This window comes from Xenopus tropicalis, chromosome 5 (genome assembly GCF_000004195.4).
Source record: "Xenopus tropicalis strain Nigerian chromosome 5, UCB_Xtro_10.0, whole genome shotgun sequence".
Classification (NCBI taxonomy): Eukaryota; Metazoa; Chordata; class Amphibia; order Anura; family Pipidae; genus Xenopus; species Xenopus tropicalis.
The window spans coordinates 35,513,278-35,534,469 of record NC_030681.2 but is presented as its reverse complement, the minus strand read 5'-3'; the positions used below and the strand labels follow the sequence as shown (position 1 = coordinate 35,534,469).

The window sequence follows — 21,192 nt, the reverse complement described above, 5'->3', positions numbered from 1 at the left end:
ATTGTAAGTCTCTACTGGGGCAAATAAATACTAAATCTACTCGTTTTATGGCTAATTAGCAATTATTTGAGATGCATGTGGCATGGCTGCACAGAAATAATTGCAGTCTGCAGCTTACAGCTACTCAGCCTGTAGATTCATGTGTTTCTGGTTTTATATGGACCAAGCAGAAACAGCAGCTTCTATAAGCAGTATTCTCTAGTTGCCCAGTCTAGTGAAGCTAATTCTGTGTGTGGTGCGTATTAATAACCCCATGTTAAGTTATGGCAGGCAAATGTGGCAACTCCAATCCTAGTGTAGGGAAATGTAAGGGTGCGAGGTCACAAAGCTAGCAGATTGTCTCCCAATATTGGGCTTCTTAGATTGGGTATATGGGCAGTCTGGATCAAGGACCGCATCAAAGAGCCAATGGGGTCCCTGATCTAACAAGAATAGAAATCTGGCCAATTTTAGGCCTGATATTGGTCGGATAGGCCTGTCATGGGTGCCCATACATGGTGAGCTGCCGAATCGTTCTGAAGGGCCTGAATCAGCAGCTGAAATCTGCCTGTGTATGGCCACTGGTACTTACCCTTTCTGTGAATAAAAGTACAAGTAGGGAGCAAGGTGTTCCACCTATTGAACATTATACCATATAGGGACCCAAATAGAGCACAGGGAGTTTGCTTATGTTTCCCATTCAGTCATATAGTAATTGGGACTAGTGCAGCCGGTCTGAGCTATACACTGGGTCTGGATTTGGGATTACCCAGCAGCCTCTGTGACACCTGTAGTCAGGGGTGGGCCAAGCTGACCGGTCGGCCACCTCACCCCTACACCCCCCCCCCTCACGTGTGCTTTAGAGCACATGCGCAGTTCCCGCAGGGCAACGCGGCGGGGGCAATGACAAAGGAGCGTGGACTAGGGGTAGGCAGGAAAGGCCCTCTTCTGCCTACCCCTAGTTCCAGCCCTGCCTGTAGTGAATCTCCTCAGCCTTTAGTGAAGGCTTGGGATCTATCCTGTTAGCGCCCCAGTGTGGCCCTGGAAATTAATGCCAAGAAAGGGTAACACTAGCTACTTATCGTTGGAGGTTTGTGTGTGTGACATGACTTCTCCAGCTGCAATTAGGATTGCTCATCTTTAAAATGGTAATAATAACAGAAAACCTATTAATTCTTTTGGTGAAATATGTAACCTGGAATGCACATGCAGAGGGGTCTTTGGGGGGGGGGGGGGGGGGGGCGGTGTTGACATGCACAGCACAGGAGTTAGGGTTGCTGTAAGTCATATCTCAAGTGGTGGAGGGTGGACTGGGAGTCAAAAATAGGCCCTGGGCCCCAAAAATCTTTACTATGCTGGCAGTAACAGGTCCATGAAGATAAACCCCTGTCTGATCTCCATGTCACTCCACACTACTTTGCTTCCCTTTCGTGGTCTAGTTTACAAAAGTAAAAAATTAAGCATTTGGAAAAGGTTCAGGCAAATCCTGTTGTTGCCAAGAATTCAGCTAGATCCCTGATCTGGTGCATCAAAAGTAAGTTTCATCAACAGTATTAATAACAGTTTTGGGAGGAAGAACTGTATCTAACATGGCTAGTCGCATGGAAATCTAATGAACAATCTGTTTCTCTATGTAGCCTGGCATGTATATCATTTACTTATAGGCACTTAATTTTAATTCCAAAGTGTTGCCTGGTTCCTAATGTAATTAGGCCCTGGCAACCAAATAACTGTTTTAATCCCAGATCTGAGAGCTAGCTGCAGAAGAAAAAATGTAAGTACATAAAAACAAAAACCAACTGCAGTTACTCTTAGAAATGCATGGTCTACTCTACATCATGCTAAAAGTTAATATTTAGGAAAACAAACCTTTCAAACTGCTGTCTGAAAAATTGCATAGAATAGATTCAATATTTGGAAAGCTAATTCACCTTTGCAACACTTTCTTTATTAAAATTAATTTTTCAAAATCAAGGCTGAGGTACACAGCCTTTCATGTTCCTGCTATTAATCTGTTTTTAAATGCTAATATGAGATTTATAACAATATCGCCACCTGCTGGTTAGTCTTCCAGCCATGATACAGTGTTAAGGTGGCCATACAAGTCAAGATCCGCTCGCTTGGCGAGGTCGCCAACCAAGCGGATCTTCTCCCGATATCCCCACCTACGGGTGGCGATATCGTTGGAATTTAGGCTAATTTGATCGTTTGGCCCGGGGCCAAACAATCGAATTAAAAGGACGGTAATGGGCGCAGTCGGTTTGGGGACTGCATCAACGAGCCTTTGCGGTCCCCGATCCGACTAAATTTTTTAACCTGCCCGATCAACATCTGCCCGATTTCAGGCCAGATATCGTCAGTCTAAGGGACTGATATCGGCAGCTACAATAAGCCCATGTATGGCAACCTTTATCAGTAACTTACTTATCTGCTCAGGAAAGAGATCAGAACTCTCAGATGCATTTTTTTTCATGTATTACATGTATTACAACATCAGAAGTGTTCTCCGGCTTTTCACATGTTCTTCTTACAGTATCACTGTAAGAAAACTGATATGGAGATGGCACTGTTGTAACAAAATTAATTAAAGCAGCAGTTTAAAACAGCTTAATAGCTTGAAGGGGAAAGAAAAACATGGCCTATGGAGTGCTTCCTGATGCTTTGATCATGGTGTTTTTAAATAGCCCTTAGAACCGAAGCACCCCAAGTAGAGTTGCGTTTTATTCCTCTTTTCATGTCAGATATTCTTCCCTACCTGATAGGGTGACCTGATTACTTGAAAATTCAGGGACTTTTCTAATAAGTGTATGATACAGGGCACTCATTGCATTTCATTAAATCAGTGCAGCCCTTCTAGCTGGATTTTATAGATGTGTCCCTGAATTTTCAAGTGGTCTGGTCACCCTACTACCTGATTTTGTCCTATTGACTTTAATGGGTTATGCTAGCTCTAGACTGGAATAAAATAATGATGTAATAAGCTATTTCTCTGCCTTAGGGCTCTGGCACACGGGGAGATTAGTCGCCCGCGAACAGGGAGTTTCTAAATGCATCAAGTGGTTCTTTATAATGGATTCATATTCTTAAATATGCCCCCTATAAAGCAATGTATGGAAAAACTATTGCCCTCTTTAATCTATCACAAAGTCAGCAAGCATAACATTGCCTGTGACACCCTAAAACACACAGTAGGAGGAAATGCCCATTGTATATTACCTTTCTTTAAACAGGCACAAAACAGTGAATATGCAGCTTCTATCAGCTCTATCTGTAAAAGTGAAAACGCACAGATTAAAGAAAACTCCTCAATCCTACACTCATACATAGCTCTAAGGAACACATAAACTATCCAGGGGTGCTTAATAGTGATTAGCAAAATATTTTGTCAGGCATGGATTTGCCTTGAACTTCTGTGTTTCACCATTGGTGATTTTTTTTTTTGCCAGAAAAAAATGCAGCAAAAAACTACCCACTGACTTTAATGCATTTTGTGAGAAAAAAAAATGCCCAGTTACTTCACTGTATTTTGTGTGAAAAAAAACGCCAGTGACTTTAATGTTTTTTTTATGGGGGAAAAACCCCCCATTGAATTTTTTCCACGGTAAAACATAACAGATTCGCTCGTCACTAGTGGATAACTATTAAAGGAGAAGGAAAGGCAAAATCTATTAAGCACACTATTAAATGGTACTACTATTGTTGTGTAAAAACGCTATATTCCTGGCTTGCCTAATGAAAGATTTACAGAGATACACATACTAGAACCTACATACTTGTTTCAGTGAACGGCGCAGCCATCTTGTCCAGCATGTCTGTATGGGCTGAAAAGCACAAGCCAGCTCCCCGCTCCTGTCACAAAGATTCCGCAGCTCCCCGCTCCTGTTACAAAGATTCTGCAGCTCCACAAACCCCCCCCCCCAAGCTCCACAAACCCCCGGCGCTCGCAGCACCTGCCCACCCCCCCGCTTGTCACAGAGCTCGGCGACGCTGTATCGCCATGGCAACCGGACGCTTCTGCCCTCTGCGCATGCGCCGCCTGCAGTAACAAGTCGCTAAGTCTTGGAGGAGCGATGCATTATGGGAATCTTCTCTACCCAGCTCAGTGTTTTTTTTTCCTGTTTGGCTTCTGATCTTCTGAACTGCTGAAGTATGGGGAGACTTAAGGGCACTATTGAGAGAACTGAAGGTATGCCTGCAGCTTGAGATTAACTCTTTATTAGCCTTTCCTTCTCCTTTAAACAAGTGCTAATGACTGCACGTTATAATTTTATGTTTTATCTATTCACGTATAAACACGTGGGTATAAAGTGCAAAAACCATGCTTTAACCCTTTGCACCGCACCCAAACATCAGCACCTTGTTCCCTGTGAATACTACACTGCCTAATTTCAGCATTTCTTTCTACAACAGAAAATAGTCATTAAAAACATGGTGGATGACTGGCTCTAAACAGGCCCAGACTGCGATTCAAAATAGGTCCTGGCAATTCAATTACACAGAGACCCAAACCTGCCCAATAAATAGTGACTGTCTATGACATTTTTACAGCAGCCCCTCTGGCATTGCCAGTTTAGGCCTGGTTCTAAACCAAATTTTGGGTTGTAAAGCTGCATCAGCAATATTATTTGGGGCCCCTAAAAACACTGGTATAGAGTTCGAATAGGCAATGAACCTTACATAATGCTTTGCAGGACAGGATGTGGCCCCGCGGGCCCAGGAAAGGGCTGATAGAATGTAGCTGCTATAGCCAGGTCTTTGTATTTAACAGAAACACAAACAGACAAGACAGTGCAGTTAAGTGACACTTTCATTTGTGACCTAGGGCATATCTTACCATATTGATATAGATAGTTATTATTTTTCTGTGTAGTATTCGAATCATTACATCGGGCTGGGGACAGAAGAAACAGGTAGTTAGAGGCTTAGTGTGTTTGTTACTCTTGGTTATTAGTGTGCGTTAGGGGTACTTACGTTTCTAGCCAATACTAGGTCACGTCAGTCAGGCAGGCAGGCATTTGGGTCAGAAACTTCTCTTGGATCCTGAACCCCTGCTTATTGTATTGTGCCCAGGCTTTACAGATGCAATTGCTGGAACAACTCTTGTCTCGCTCTATAAAACTCTTTTTTTGCTCTAGCCTTTTCTGTCTCCTGTGCCAATACAGCTATCATCTCTTTGTAACAGCCATTAACCTACATTTTTTCAAAATGGTGGAATCCGCGTCACTATGGCAACCCAAGACACTTTTGATAGGATGCAAACTAACTTATTTATTTACATACTTATGTAATTTTCTAACAATCGTTAAATACAAAATCACATCAGCAATAAGAAGCATTTGTATTCTACATTATCAACTTAAGGTTAAATGAATTTGAGAGTAAACACTGACACTCTTCCCTGATGTCCTTTTCCTAGGACATTGTCGGTTTGTCCTGCTCCTGGATATCCATTTTTAAAGTGGTTGTTCATCTTCACTTTAACTTTTATCATGACAGACATTGATTTTATGAGACAAATTGCAATTGGTTTTCATTTTTTATTTGTTGTGGCTTTTTCAGTTATTTAGCTTTTTGTTCTACTTCTCTCCAGTTTGGAATTTTATTAGCTATCTGGTTGCTAGGGCCTTGTCTACCTTAGCAACCAGGCAGTCGTTTGAACGAGTGACTGGAATATGAATAGGAGAGGGAATGAATAGAGTAACCCCTATTTGAAAGCTGGAAAGATGTAGATGAGTAAGGCGAATAGTTCAAAACCTATAAAAAAAATAAATAAATGAAGACCAATTGCAAAGTTGCTAGGAATAGGACATACTATAGCATACTCAAAGTTAACTTAAAAGTTAAGAGTTTTGCACTGAATATACTTCTGTAGAAAGTTAAAACAGGCTGAAGGAGCTCCTATAGATATTTCTCTGTGTGTCCCATTAGCAAAGGTGTATCTGGCACATGGTGTAACTTTTGTCTCTGCTGGCTATCCCTCATTTTAAGACATGGCTTTAAAATAATAACTATGAAATGGTTAAAATAGAAAATTTAACTGCAAAAGTCCTCTATTAGGAAGTTTGCTTTAGACTGCATTTAATGTAAGGTAAACTGATCAGGTTCCTTTTAAAGGACAAAGAACATGCAATTTAATGGGCTGGGGTACAATTTTACTAGGTACCCCCCCCCCCCCATTGAATACAATTGTTAACCTTAGACTGGGTCGGTGCGCTACTTTGCTGAAAAACACACTGGTCTGGGGTATATGCTCATCAGTGCCGTCATCTTCAACTGCTTCCCATTGGTCCCTTTTAGTTGTCTAGGACTGACACACAAGGGCTCATTTACTTCCGCAGTGAGAGAAGTGCAATTCTGAGCACAAACACTATGTATTTGTCCATCATGCATTTTTCTTCCAAAATATCACCGTCATTGCAGTCACAAGGGGGACAAGGGGTTGCTCATGGTGCAATTGTGGCAGATGGCACAAAAGTATGGCAATTGCGCTTGTACTTTTGTGCTTGTTGCAAATCAGACACAATTGTGTCAAATATTTTGAAAGTCTGGTTGATAATACATAGAATACAATAAAGACAATAGCACTCGATTCGGAATAGGAATGCAGTGGCTGCAAGTGCAACTATACTGAAGTGCAGGGAGCATGTTTTGATGTACGTACCTTTAATAAAGCAACTGACTTCAGGAAAATTTGCACTAACACAAACTAAGCTTGTGGTTCTAAATAAGGCCTATGGTGGTATAGTAACATTTACAATTTTTAATATACTGCTCCTGGCCCTGGACAACTGCAGCTGCATGGTCCCGGACTGGAAAGTGGATGAAGAAGGTGTAGTGCAGATAAGAAATATACCCCACCAATAAGGAGTATCAGTCAGGTTCAGCCTAGGGTTATCAATTTATTTGGCACCCCGTTATGTACTCTATTCTTGCCCTTTACAGACATGATCTCCTTTAACTTAATGTGTTGCACAGACATCTAGGAACCTCTAGTATAGAAAACTGGTCTGCCTTTTCATTAAGAGAGCAGTACAACAAAAGACTGGGCTAAATGCTGTACCTTATGTACCAGTCCAACGGGACCACTGCTTACAGTGGCGAAGAAAGAAGCACTCTGTGTCCGTCTCAGCTTAGGAACCAATTCACAGTTTACTTAGTAGAAAGTGAAATATCATCTGTCAAGTGTATCTTTTAATTGAAATAAGACACGGGTCAGTATTTGATCTATTGGTTAATTGCAGCCCATTAAACTGCCAGCACAGCACATCTGAACTCATTACTGATCTGCCCTGCAGCATCTGCTTGGGTTGAATGGCTTGGTAATTACTCCGCACAGCAGCTAGTGGCACAGAAGTCACTACACTCATACAGCTTACTTACAGTACTTACTGGTCTGCTGTTCATCATTATAGAATGCTGTCTAAAGTCTATAAGATATGCTATTTTGGTGAGGTTACTAAACAAGCAGATCCTTCCACCCATATACCCACCTAAAGGTGCCCATACATTTGCAGATTTAACCTGCCAATTCGGGTCCTTCAGACCAATTTGGCAACTTATCTGCCCATGTATGGTGACCTCTGATGGCCCTACCAAATCAATATCTGGCTGAAAATCATCCAGGTGTAGATCAGGCAGGTTTGGTGGGCATACTGGTGGTAAAAGACGCTCTTTTGGCAACCTTGCGGGGAACAGGACCCATCAGAGGAGGGGCAGCATATCACTGAGTCGATATGGTGACACAGCCTCTTGAGAATTGCTGGTGTTTTCATGAAACTACAGCATATTTCAGCCACATGTGCCATAATCCTAGTAGTAAGTCATTCAATCACTCCCTCATTTTGTTCCATGTTGACTTTTTATCTGCATTTACATTTTTTTGCAGCAAAAATTGCAAAACCTAAAGGGGTGGTTCACCCTTGAATTCACTTTTTGTATGGTATAGAATGGCTAGAAGCAACTTTTTAATTGGTCTTCATTATTTATTTTTTATAGGTTTTTAATTACTTGCCTTCTTCTTCTAACTCTTTGCAGCTTTTAAATGGGTCACTGATCCAAGCAACCAAAAAACTATTGCTCTGTGAGGCTACAGTTTTATTGTTAGTTACTTGTTAACTTGTTTCTCATTAAAAATGAAGGGTAGAATGATTTCACTGAGTTTTTTCATATTTTGTAAACTGTCCAGTTCTGCCCTTGCCTCAAAGCTGCCCAAACCTTGGTTTCTAGGGTCACCGAATCTAGCAACCATAAAGAAGTTCAAATGGTAGTCTGGTAAACTGTAGGACAACTCAAAAAACTACAAAGACATGGTAAGTATTCTATAAACAGAGAAAGGTGTGTGTTAATATCTAACAGACCTAGGGGACTACTCTACCGTACATAGGAAAAACATTCCACTTTCCCATGAATAAACACAACTGAATACAGCACTTGTATCAAATACAATTTAATCAAAATTATTAAAACAGATATCTACAGAATGTACAAACATACATGTTCTTTTCTGGTGAGGAGAAGCCAGAGCTTATTATTTGCAGGATTCTAAGAGGAAGCGGATGTATGAGGGTCCCCTGTTCCCATGGTAATACTGTTCCTGTCATTCAGGCTTTTAATTACAGTTGCTGCAGGAGACTGAAGAACTTTTCTGGAGAGCCTCATTCTCCCATCTGTTGGATCACGGCCAAAGTACTTCACCTGTAAAGCGTAAAAAATGTGCCCGTTAGGGTGGTTTAGATATCCTGCAAACAGACATTAGCATTATGAGGGTGAGACTGACTGAATATCATTGTTATTAATATATTATTCAGGATTAGGCTTCTTAAAACGAAAGATATTTATATGCCTCCTGCTATACTTGCCTTAGAACCCAAAATAAGGGAACAATTCACCCCTAGGGAATTTTGGAACGAGACATACAAATGATCACTTACATCAGGGGTCCCCAACCTTTTTTTGCCCCAAGGCCCGGTAGGAGGCAAAAATTTTTTTCCACAGACCGGGGGGAAAGGGGGGCGCGGTGCTGCGAGGCACAAACTTCAGGCACGTTATACATGCGACGCGCTGGGGGTGGGTGTTTGCGCGTTATACATGGATAACGCGCATGGTTTTTCTGCGTTGCGGGAACTGATGCGGCCCACTGCCATGCCGTTCGCGGCCCAGCGGTTGGGGACCCCTGCCTTACATTACAATGCAGAACTGCTGGTGTACCACGTACTCAGTCTTACAGTTACATATATTAAAGGGTTGTTCACATTTAAAGTTCATTTTTGTATGTATGTAATGCCCAATTCTTCAAGTCTTCATTCTTTGTAGTTTTTGAATTATTTGCTTTTCTCGTCTGACTCTTTCCAAGTCTCAAATGGGGGGGTCACGGACCCCTGAAGTAAAAAAAACTATCACTCTGTGAGGCTACATTTTAATTGTTATTGTTACTTTTTATTCCTTCTCTTTCTATTTTGGCCCTCTCCTATTCATACTCCAGTTTCTCATTGAAATCACTGCCTCGTCAGGTAATTTGGACCCTAGCAACTGGAAAAACAAAATAATAAAAAATGATGACCAGCTGCAAACTGTCTCAGAATAGCTCTTTGCATTATACTAAAAGTTATTTTAGAAGGTAAACAACCCAATTAATTGCACCAAATGCAGCATGATCATCCATAAACAGACATATTTACCACTGTACTAAATATATACATACTACAGTACTATACTATAGTAACCCTGCTCTAAAAAGCAGCTTAGCAACAGTAAATAGGTTGGCAAACATTCAGAGTGGACTCTGTACACAGTCCATAGGAGGAATTTGCTTGATTTCTCTTTCAGCCTGTACAGTGTGTGTGTGTGTGTGTGTTAAAAGTGACATTCTGTATTTTATAAAAACATCCTCATCTTGTAGTCAGTAACGCTGATCATACTTCGGTTTTGCTCTTCAGCAACTGTGGCCAGTAGCACGAGCGCCAAATGTTAGAGATATTTCACAGCTAATATTGACAGCATTTCATGACAGCTAATTACAATGTGATTTTATTTTAGCTTAATTGCAGAACAGTCATGTTTTCAGTTAGAGGGGTTATTTACATTCAGGTTAACTTTTAGTATGTTATAAAATGGCCTATTCTATTGGTCTTCATTTTTTATAGTTTTTGAAATATTTGCCTTATTCTTTTAACTCTTTTCAGCTTTCCAATACTTGACCCCGGCAGCCAAAAACTATTGCTCTGTGAGCTTACAATTTTATTGTTATATTTACTTTTTATTACTTATCTTTCTAATCCGGCCCTCTCCTCTATTTATATTCATATCTCTCTTTCAAACCACTGCCTGCTTAATTGGATGCTAGCAACTAGACAGCTGCTGAAATTCCAAATTGGAGAGCTGCTTAAAAAAAAGCTAAACAATTAAAAAGCTGCAAATAAAAAATGAAGACCAACTGCAAATTGTCTCAGAGTAGGAGTCTCTACATCATGCTAAACGTTAATTTAACATTGAACAACACCTTTAAAGATAACTTTGCTGATCGTCATTAAATCAGTTTCTGGACTTTTATTTATACAGGAAACCATACCTGAATTTGTTGCCCAATTTCAAGACCCAAGGCACTTGGGTGTCTTATCTGGAACAGAATGTGAAAATCAGTTAAACAAAGCCAAGTCTATTATTTTGCAAACAGAGGGAAAAAATGTGTGATACATGTTTTGCATAGATTTAAATTTGGGAGGCAAATTTACCAAAACACAAGTTTTTCTTTATTCAAATAAAAAAAAAATTAACTAATTTTCATGAATATCAAACATTTATCAAAAAATCTGAACAGAAAAGCTGCGGGAAGAAGTTGTGGAAATGTTTGCGTATTGTCGCACAAAAGACAGCATCAAAAATCCAAAAACTTCTAAAGATTTGAAGCAAAGAAAGATCTTCCAATGAAGAAAAAGGACTTCTACATAATCTTGACTTCATAATCACTTCACCTTTGTCATGTCATTTGTAACAGAATATAGTAGGGAATCAACTAAGCCATGTCTGGGTTGGTTAAGAAGCTGTGTCATCTAACTTCTCAGCTGTAAATATTCTTATAGCTATCAGGCTGGTCCAGTCCCTGTAACTTGAGGCACACACAACCTTGCTAAGCAATTCTATGATAAAATGGTTATATTTACCTTTCGATGATCAAGCTGTGAATTATGAAGTAACACAGGTGTCATATTAGGATAAAGCTTCACCATCACGCCAATATCCCTGAAAAAAGAATGGTTTTAAAGACGCAAAATTAAATCTTAAGTTTATACTAATATACATTTTTATTTGGATATCTCATGTCATTGAACATCTGTTTTGTTTCCCACAATCCATTTCTCTATTATACTATATTAGCTGCATTGCTTGGGGGCCTTAAGGTGTTTTAGCTACAATGTTAATTACTGCTGCATTGCTACACAGCAAAGCGATAGGTTTCTGTGTGTAAGTGCAGTTTGTGTTTACTTCATTGCTGCAGAACAACTCAGAAGCTAATTACAAACATACTGCTAATATTCTTGGTTTAAAATTAAAAATGAGAGAAGCAGCAGAGGAGGCTGAAAAGAGTAGTTTCAATGTTTTTCCCTAACGCTAAACATCCTTATCCAGGCCTGGGATTCAAAATAGACCCAGACATTTCAAGTACACAGAGGCCCAAACAGCCCCCACCAGCCCAATAAATAGTGACTGTCTATGGCATCTTACAGCAGCCCCTCTGGCAACCCACAGATTCCCAGTCCTGGCCTCTCTACCTCTCAAGTCTCTAGTTAAATGGCCTGATGAAACCAGAGATACATTCTAACATTAACACATAAAATAATATACCCCCTACTGTTAAAGGAGAAGGAAAGGCAAAGTCACTTGGGGGTGCCAAAATGTTAGGCACCCCCAAGTGACTTTAATCGCTTACCTTGTACCCTGGGCTGGTGCCCCTGTTAAGAGAAAACAGCACCAGCCCGGGGTACCTGTAGCGAGTGCTTCCTCCTTCCTGCTTCGTTCTGCCGCAAATTCCCGGGACAATCGCATGCGCAGAGTGAAAAGCCGACTTTATAGTTTAAGTTCGGCTTTTTCACTCTACTGCGCATGCACGCGTGAGCGAGGCAGGAATCGCTGCACTACAGGTACCCCGGGCTGGTGCTATTCTCTCCTAACAGGGGCACCAGCCCGGGGTAAAAGGTAAGCGATTTAAGTCACTTGGGGGTGCCTAACATTTTGGCACCCAAGTGACTTAGCCTTTCCTTCACCTTTAAATATAAAAAGCCATCATAGAGTATAGTGAGAAGGTGAATATGGAAGGGCACAAGGACTACAGGAAATTGGAGGGCACTCAACAATTATTGGCACCCTTGTTTGTTAAATTATTGTAAGGCTCTTTTCACAGGTGAAAGAATTTTCCTTGCCTCCATTAGTCTCAAATAGGAAAGGCAAAACTATAGGCTCTAAATTGGTTACTTCATTTGTCCCGAAGGTAAAACATGGAGGTCCGAAGACTTTATTTGGTTATTTACAAAATGGTATGTACCCCTGTGTGGACTGTAAACAATGCAAATATGTGTTGCGGGGGAAAACATTCCAACATCCGACTACGGGTGAAGTGTTTGAAGGGGACACTTTACGTGCCTGTCCCAATCTGTGGTGTACGCTACAGTTTGTCCCTGCAAAAAGATATATGTGGGGAGACTATACAGAGAGTTAAATCTTGGATTTCACAGCATAGGTCTACAATCAACTTAGGAAATATCACTTTACCATTATCCAAACATTTTAAAGAACAAGGACATACCCCTGTACAGTTGAGATATACTGTATTAGAATTAGTGCCCCCACTAAAAAGGGGAGGGGATCGGGAGTTGAGACTCAAGCAGAGGGAGGTATGGTGGATTAAGAGGTTAAATTCTTTACATCCTAATGGATTGAATAAGGATTATAATCTGTATTTATTTTTATGAACATTTCTATGTTAAGTAATGATGTTAACGAAATTCTTTAAGATGAGGTATATTCTTCTATATATGTTTGTATTGCTAACAGGGTTTTAACCCTGTATTGAGCCTATGTGATAGAACAATGATGTAATTTCCTTCTGGTGGACTATGAATAGTCATTACTGATAATTTGTACATGTGGCTGCTGTTCACATGCCTTGAGGAAGAGCCTGGCCGGGCTCGAAACGTCGCAGTTCATTGTGTACAATAAGATCATGACGCGATTTTTATAATATACCTTTTGCACTTTCATTGTGTGTGCTGTCCGTTTTTGAAATATATTGTGGAAGGAGAATCGGAGCCTCTTGGGGACTTGCACCGCACATTTTTCTATAACAGGGTGCTGTGCTATTTTTCAATAAAAAAACATATATATATATATATATATATATATATATATATACACATACATATAAAAGGCTGTGTGTGCCCTGTGTAAATACACTGGACTGGATCTGCATCCTCATGTTTTTATATGGTCACAGTCCTCTTTAAAATTACAGAATGGTGTATATTATTATTAATGAACCACCCCTTTAAGATATTTGAAAATAGGTAAAGCCATTGGGTTTTATGGTCTTATTACACATAGAGCTTCATAAATAAAATATATGGAAATATTACCTGATTTCAGTAATTGTGGCTGTATATACCGCTCCAAACTCTAACTGTTGTTCTTGCTGAAAAACATATAAAGGAGCAGCATATAAGAATAATGTATAAAAAAAAAAAATTTCAACCCAAAAAGAGCATTGTTAATTTGCTTACATCATCTTTGCAGATTTCGTTAATGAACTCTCTTGCTTCATGCATTGCACTGGGTGTAGGAGCAAAAACAGAAAAAGTTTCCTCATCTATTTGGCTTACAGTGACACCTGAGCAAAAAAAAAAAAAAAAAAAAAAGAGGCTAGTTATAAAAACAAAGCAGGGGACACACAACCTTAGCCATTATAGGCTCTAGATCTACAAACTGGAAGTCATATTAAAGTTCTAGTTGGTATAACATGTTTAAAGGAGAAGGAAAGGTAAAAACGAAGTAAGCTTTATCAGAAAGGTCTATGTAAATACAGCCATAAGCACTTACAGAGAGTCCTCTGTCAAAAGATTTGTTGTCTCTTTGCAGTTCTCTCACCTCTCCTGCTCCCCCGTCCCCTAAGAACTCACTCCCCCCCCACTTAGGAATGTGGATCTGAGCCAATCAGCAGGAAGCTTCCTCATAGTCTTACAAACTGAGCATGTAAACTGGTCTTGGTGCAGGAGCGAGGCATTATCTTTACAGAGCTCAGCGTTTTTTTTTTTCTATGAGGCTTCTGATCATCCGAACGGGAGAAATATGGGGAGACTTAAGGGCACTATTGAGAGAACTGAAGGTATGCCTGCAGCTTGAGATTAACTCTTTATTAACCTTTCCTTCTCCTTTAATAGATAATATGAATAAAATACAATATAAAACATTGGTGTTTCTGCAAGTTAAGATAAATGGGAACACATTCCATTAGGGTATTTTCTTTAAAACCCCAGTTAGTCTTTATATTTAAGTGAACTCTCTCTGTTCTATTCTCATACTGTCCTATCCTTCTGTATTCTCCTTCTCTCCACTCCCTTTACTTTTGTGCATTCTCTCTTCCCACCCCTTTCTCATGTTCTTGCATACTCCCTGACCTTTCTACCCTATTATTAACTTTTGTCTCCCCATTTGTTTTCCTGCTCTTCCTTTCATTTTAATTCTTTTCTGCTCTCTGCATGACATCTTTTTTATGCTCCCCCACCCCAATTCTTCTGCACTTATACAGCTGCGTAGCTGGGCAGAGCTATAAAATACTGCTTGCATTATATCTATACTGCAAAGCGCATTGTAAGCACTAAGGGCAAACCACCACATTGAGTAAGGTTACCTTCTCTCCACCTGGCTACAAAATGAAGGAGGAGAGAAGTGGACCCTACTAGATGTGTTGGATCCACTCTCATCTTCAGCTCTTTGTAGCTGCACTGACAGGCACAGTGTCGGTCTAAGCGCTAGAAAATGGATTTCGCAGTTTTTGGGACGATCTACGCTCAGTGTAGCTGCACTCAGGCCAATGCTGTACCTGTCAGTGCAGCCACATGCAGATGACAGCAGCTCCAAGCCCTAAGAGAATGCAGTGGTTATAGAACTTTTAACTATCATTTTAAACACCCAACTGCATCCACACACAGAATCGTTTAGGTAAACAGCATTTTCTCCACTTTAGAGCTGAGTTTGGAGTATGAAGACAAAAGGCTTCTCTGCAGCAACACTCAGGATTTCCCTACAACATATATGTTAAATATGTAAGTAAATGCTCACTACAACATTTATAAATATTGTTATGTTTACTGCTTCAAGGCATTTTGCCAGTTTTCATGGATATTGCAAATGCTTATTTTTAAGGCTCAAAAACACATTCCAGCAAGAGTGTTGTTGAAGTCATTGTCTATATTAGTTGTATTAGTCTGAGCTGGGGAAATTATTTCAGTGACAGTATGGCAAATAGATCTTGTATTGTGTCAGTTGTATGGAAAGGAAATTAGTCAGAGACTAGGTCTTATAAATAGCCGAAGTCAGAAAAATCAGCAAAATCGTTTCATAAAAAGGTCCCATAAAGTGGTAATTCTGTTACTCCTGTTACAATGAAAGTCTTATGTGTTGGGGACAGGGACCGTTTATTCATAGACTGACCTGTTTCAGCTTGTATCTTCTTTAAATTATATCCGCCCGGGCCAACAAATCGCATTCTTTTAGACAAAGGCACCTGAACTGTTTCTGGAAATCAGGCAAACATCTGTTACTGTTATTGTAATATTGTACACCTTACAAGGTCTCAGTAAGAATTAGTGGATGCAGCCTAGACACAAGAAAGCATGTCATTGTGTGAACAGTAAAATGCAGGTTACATTTTTTTTTTCTCCTAAAAAAACTGTTGGGGCTCATAAAGGAAATAAAACCCCCCCAAAAAAATTCTGCCTAAAGACTGTAGTTCAAAGAAACTTTCCAAAATACATCTATTGCAACTGATGCATGATTTTAAGTTATGTGTAAATGTATTTGCCCTTGAAAGCAATATTTGTCTAAAGGGGTTTACGTTCATTTTTTAACAAGAAATAATTCCAATTGTTAGTTTCCGAGATAGCATGAAACGTGATTAGAAATTCAATATTAATTTGCCTTGTATCATGGCTGGTCTTCAAGCTCAGCCAACTGCCAGCAGCACAGAGCATATCCTGTAAATCAGCAAAAGTTTAGCATCTTAGGAGGCACAGGCCTTTACCACTAAAGCTGATGCCACACGGAGCAGATTTTGCCCTAACGCTTTACAAATCTTATGGTTATGCTCCACCTGCAGCCATTGTGTCGGCCTGGGTGCAGGCACACAATGCGGAATTTGGCGCAAAACTGCTTAGGTATGCTTGTTGCTTTCATGCTTTATTCCACTTAGTGCAGGGTCGGACTGGCCCACAGGGATACCAGGAAAATTTCTGGTGGGCCCTGGTGTCAGTGGGCGCTCCTGCTTGTAGCCATTTGGCCTAATTCATGGTCATTACTTATTTTTCTATGGGAGCAAAGCAAATATATATATAAGAATAAATTATAGTATGAAATGTTAAAAAACTAGGAAAATATAGAGACTGAGTAAGAAGTAGTGGCTATAAGGTCTGTAGTTGTCTTGGGCTGGTAAAGAAGCCTATAATGTGCAGGATTTCTAGCCTAGCTTATAGACAGATTGACAGGCAAATACCACTTACCTGTTACTGGGCTGTTTTCTTTCTTGCTTGGTCTTGGTTTTGAAATAACTTTATTCATAATTTGTATAATTTCTTTCTTTGCCACTATAGGAATACATGAAGGAACCAAGCAATATGACAAATAAACCAGTTAGTATGCTTGTTGTGTGATCACTATACATTTGTTTTCATAAATTGCATAGAAAGAACATTATAATAGTCATATTAGCCTTTAGAAAGATCATACAGTTGTTTCCTTTCAAGCTAACCACACTGTATAAGAAATAATTGCAGCAGTAGGCTTACAGGATCATCAAACATTTGGAAGGAGGATAGTCTTTTTCAGCACCAGAAAACTGTTTAAAGCTTCCAGTGCAGGAACAAACAACATGGAGGCAGATTTACATAGATCAGGTATGATTCTGCTTGGATGATTATTTTGCTGCTTTGATGTTAATGTATGCTGGGTGGGATGTGTAGTCCAGCAACAATTCAGTAATGTGTGGCTGACTAACTGTCAGGTGGATATATCTGATGTAGTATGAGTATAGTATAAGAATATGTGCAAAAAGCATACTTTCTATTTATAGACTCAAATGTAGGGAAATACAACAGATGCAACAATTTAAACTGTGAGTGATTGCAAGGCCTGCAGCCCCTAAGGTCACATGGGGTGTTTTTAGGTTGCATTTTTAAAAATGCAGATTTGAGTGTAAATATGAATAAAATGCAGCCCTACAGGCAATTATGGGATACACACCATTGTAATCCCATGGGGATCTTACAAACGGACATCTGCCAGGCTACACTATTGTATGCGTTTTTCTGCTCAAACGCTAATACAACTACAAAAACTCCATATTTGCATGGTAGCACATACACAGGGGGATGTCATAAAACTCTATGACAAGCTGCCCCGCTAACTAAATATTACTGTACCATTTATTTCTGGTGGCTGTCCTGTAAGAGTATGTGAAGAGCCCTACAACACATAACATGCATATGTCAGGAAATATATTATGGGGCTTTAATGAGCCTTGGGGGACAGTCACATGGGGTGGATGATGCATTTTTCACAGCCTGCGTTTCCTGCACTGTGCCTGTCTGTGAAGCCACCTGAAGCAGATGACAGGGGATCTGCTTTTCTCAGCCTGCATGAGAAAAGCTGATTATCCACCATGTGTGACTGTGCCCTTAGGGGTGATTTCCATCCACTTTTAATCAATACAGAATCTAAATATTATCTTGGTTATTTCATGATTTTGCTGGCTTACATTTCTGATGTGATTCTTAAACAAGCCCATGACACACACTGCACACACATTCAGCACATTAATAGAGAGTAGGTATTGATGTGTATATGATTTCTCATCAGAATTTATACAATAACCAATAATTCATAAAAACCCATTCAATAAAACCTGTGCACTAAAACTGAAAGCATAGATGCATTTTGGTCATGTTCCCACATGTCCCACATTTCACCACTGCCTGGCTGGGTGCCTGTCTTTGTTGATGGGCATAGCACTTCCTGCTGTTACTAACTCTGTCAAATGGAATATTTACATAGAGCTTATAATAGAGCATGTTTTTCTCTCCATAGCAGCCACTAGACTGCAGCTGTTGGTCCTTCTCACCATAACAGAAAGTAGCAGGCTACATTACATGCCTATTTCTGCACAAAATGCCATGCCATCGAGTTTTATTGTCATTTATTTTGCCCAAAACAGCCCTCGGCAAAAAAAAATCACCAGGAATTATGCCTTAGCAGCAGTCTGTGGAATATATAGTGATAATATATAGTAGCAACCTGTGGTCAAATCAGGACACAAGGGTTTATGCCCTTGGATTATGACCATGAACTGGTTTTTTGCTGTATTAAAACAACATAAATGAAGCACTCAGATGCAATATAAACAATAGGAAAACATGTTTTCTTCTACTAATGCTCCTCTAGATTAACTTATGGTCTTTGTATTTTATTTTTGATGGGTTTTGATTGATTTTGTTTTTTGGTCCGCAGCTCTCCAATTCACAATTTCAGCAGCTATCTTGTTGCAAGGATCCAAGTTACCCAATTTATGCTAGTAACCAGCCACGGTTACATAGAGTTAATCGAGAGACTGGAACATAAGTAGGAGATGGTCTAAACAGAAAGCCAAACAAACAATAAAAAAAAAAAATACTACATTTTTTTTTATTTTGGAGGGGGGGGGGCAGTGACCCCCATTTAATAGCTGTATAGATGCAGAAGAGGAAAGCAAATAATTCAGAACTAATAAAAAATAAAAGACCAGTTGCGGAGAAAAGGAGATTCTAGTATACTGAAAGTTAGCTTGAAGGAACTACCCTGTTAAGACCATTGAGTAATGTTACTATAAATACATTATTTACCTGTTGCCTGTTGAATAGCCTCCATTACAATTTTGAGCGGCAATCCTGGGATTTTAATATCAGCCTAGGATCAGGAAAGTTGTTATTTTAGTACAAGGGTATTTTAATAAGAAAAAAAGACTGAAACTAAAAGAAAAGGTTTACCAGCTAATTACCTGTAAAGCAGTTATACCTTTGCTCGTACCCGCCATTTTAAAATCCATATCTCCGTTATAATCTTCTATTCCCTAGAAAAAGACAAGAATTCACTTGTAGCAAAAATATAACTTATGCTAAATCTGCAAACAAAAGACAAAGTAAATAAAACCCTTCTCTTACAAACAGAACTGTAAAATCTCTCAGGGAATAGTGCATATGCAACAGCCCTATGTGTTTAGGTCACTAATTGATCAGCATATTAATATTTGGCTGATAGCAAGCCCAGCAGAGTGAGCATATCTAGCAGTACAATGTGGCAAACTGAGCGGTGAACTAGGGTGGTGCACCAGTTATGCACTGTGATAAACACATTGATGTCTACATATAAACTGTGAAGTGTAACTAAATAGTGTACTTTTGGATATTCTGGCTATATATGTGGCTGGAAAAGCTTTTACTGATTTTAAAGTAAATACAAATATAAACATTTTTTTCAAAAAAATTAACTGAACATTTGCTCTTAAATAATTCTGCCTATTTTTTAAATAATAAAAAAACACATTTTACATAGTTTTTATTATTAAACAATGATGCATTGTTTCGCTTTTACACTGTGCCATTTGTTTAAATACAGATAATAGGTTCTATATAAACAACCCCCTCCCTTTTCTTTTGCCAGGACTGTTTTGGCTTACAGATAAGCAGAAGTCTTTTATGCATAGGGGATAGGTTATTTGTTCACTGATTAATTACCTTGAAAGTACCAGGAAGTTAGAAACATATATCATTTTTTCTGTTTGCCCAGTTTAACATGAGATACAAAAAAAGACCAATTTCCTAAATTAAAACAATGTTGAAAAAACTAATTTTAAAGGGATACGGTTATGATTTTTATGGTATACTTTTTATTTCTACATTACACTGTTTACATAGGAAATAATTCACTCTACCATTTAAACGGTTATTCTTGAACCAACAAATGCATTTTTTAGTTGTAATATTGGTGCGTAGACGCCATCTTAGTGCATTTTGCCAGAGTCTGAGCTTTCTAAACACATTAGAACTGCTTTCAGGTAACCTATTGTTTCTGCTACTCCCATGTAACTGGAGGAGTCCCAAGCCGGACTTGGATTTCTTACTATTGAGTGTTATTCTGATATCTACTGGGAGCTTCTATCTTGCTACCTTCCCATTGTTCTGCTGATCGACTGCTGGGAGGGGATGATATCACTCTAACTTTCAGCGCAGCAGTAAAGTGTGACTGAAGTTTATCAACACAGGTCACATGGATGTGGCACCCTGGGAAATGAAGAATATGGCTAGCCCCATGTGAAATTTTATAATTACATATAAAAAAATCAATGCAGGATTCTGCTGGAGAAGCTCTATTAACTGATGGGTTTTTTCCTTTTTAGGGTACGAAACCCATGGTGTGAATCACTCTGCTATCGCAGGTGAGTAAGCCCTCCGAAAAGCCCTTTGAATCGATTTGGTTTCCGAAGTCATGCAAAGTTGCCTGTCCGGAGGAAACTTCCTGCGGCTTTGGAAAACTGAAGCAACGCGTATGCCATCCCACCAGTGATTACATTCTTGCTGTTGGGATGGCATATTGGTGAGATTAGCTGCCTGTAATAGTGAAAATTTATTGCGGGCGCCATATCTCCCCGTGTGCCACTGCCCACTGGCCTTCCCGTAATTTGGAGCTTTCTGGAAAACAGGCTTCCAGATAACGGATCTTATACCTGTGTTATTATTAATATGTATTTATGAAACTCCAACATATTAAAGAAGGCCCTGCCCAAGACAGTTTACAATCAAGTAGATATTAGATATACTCAATATAACATACATTTTAGTTTGAAAAATGTGTGTGCTCAACCACTAAATTTTAAGACCAATAGGTGGGGGTGCAATGAGGCTGTAACATTCAGACAGGCAT

General features: G+C 39.5%; 1 protein-coding gene and 1 long non-coding RNA gene across 2 annotated transcripts in view; both read right to left on the bottom strand.

The window, feature by feature from the left end:
• Positions 1–3,193: 3,193 nt before the first annotated feature.
• On the bottom strand, positions 3,194–5,180 carry LOC116410807. Its single transcript, XR_004222644.1, has 3 exons — positions 4,951–5,180; positions 4,814–4,870; positions 3,194–3,247 (listed from the first exon to the last, which is right to left on the bottom strand). It is a non-coding gene; the product is annotated as an uncharacterized LOC116410807 (long non-coding RNA).
• A 3,237-nt stretch (positions 5,181–8,417) lies between these two features.
• The window catches only part of pnpt1 (polyribonucleotide nucleotidyltransferase 1), a 39,013-nt gene continuing 26,238 nt past the window's right edge, over positions 8,418–21,192 (bottom strand). The window contains 9 exon segments of the mRNA NM_001017033.1: positions 8,418–8,673; positions 10,547–10,594; positions 11,139–11,217; positions 13,605–13,660; positions 13,749–13,855; positions 15,679–15,762; positions 16,743–16,826; positions 19,116–19,179; positions 19,271–19,342. Coding sequence (NP_001017033.1) covers positions 8,521–8,673; positions 10,547–10,594; positions 11,139–11,217; positions 13,605–13,660; positions 13,749–13,855; positions 15,679–15,762; positions 16,743–16,826; positions 19,116–19,179; positions 19,271–19,342 — 747 coding nt within the window. The 3' untranslated portion in view covers positions 8,418–8,520.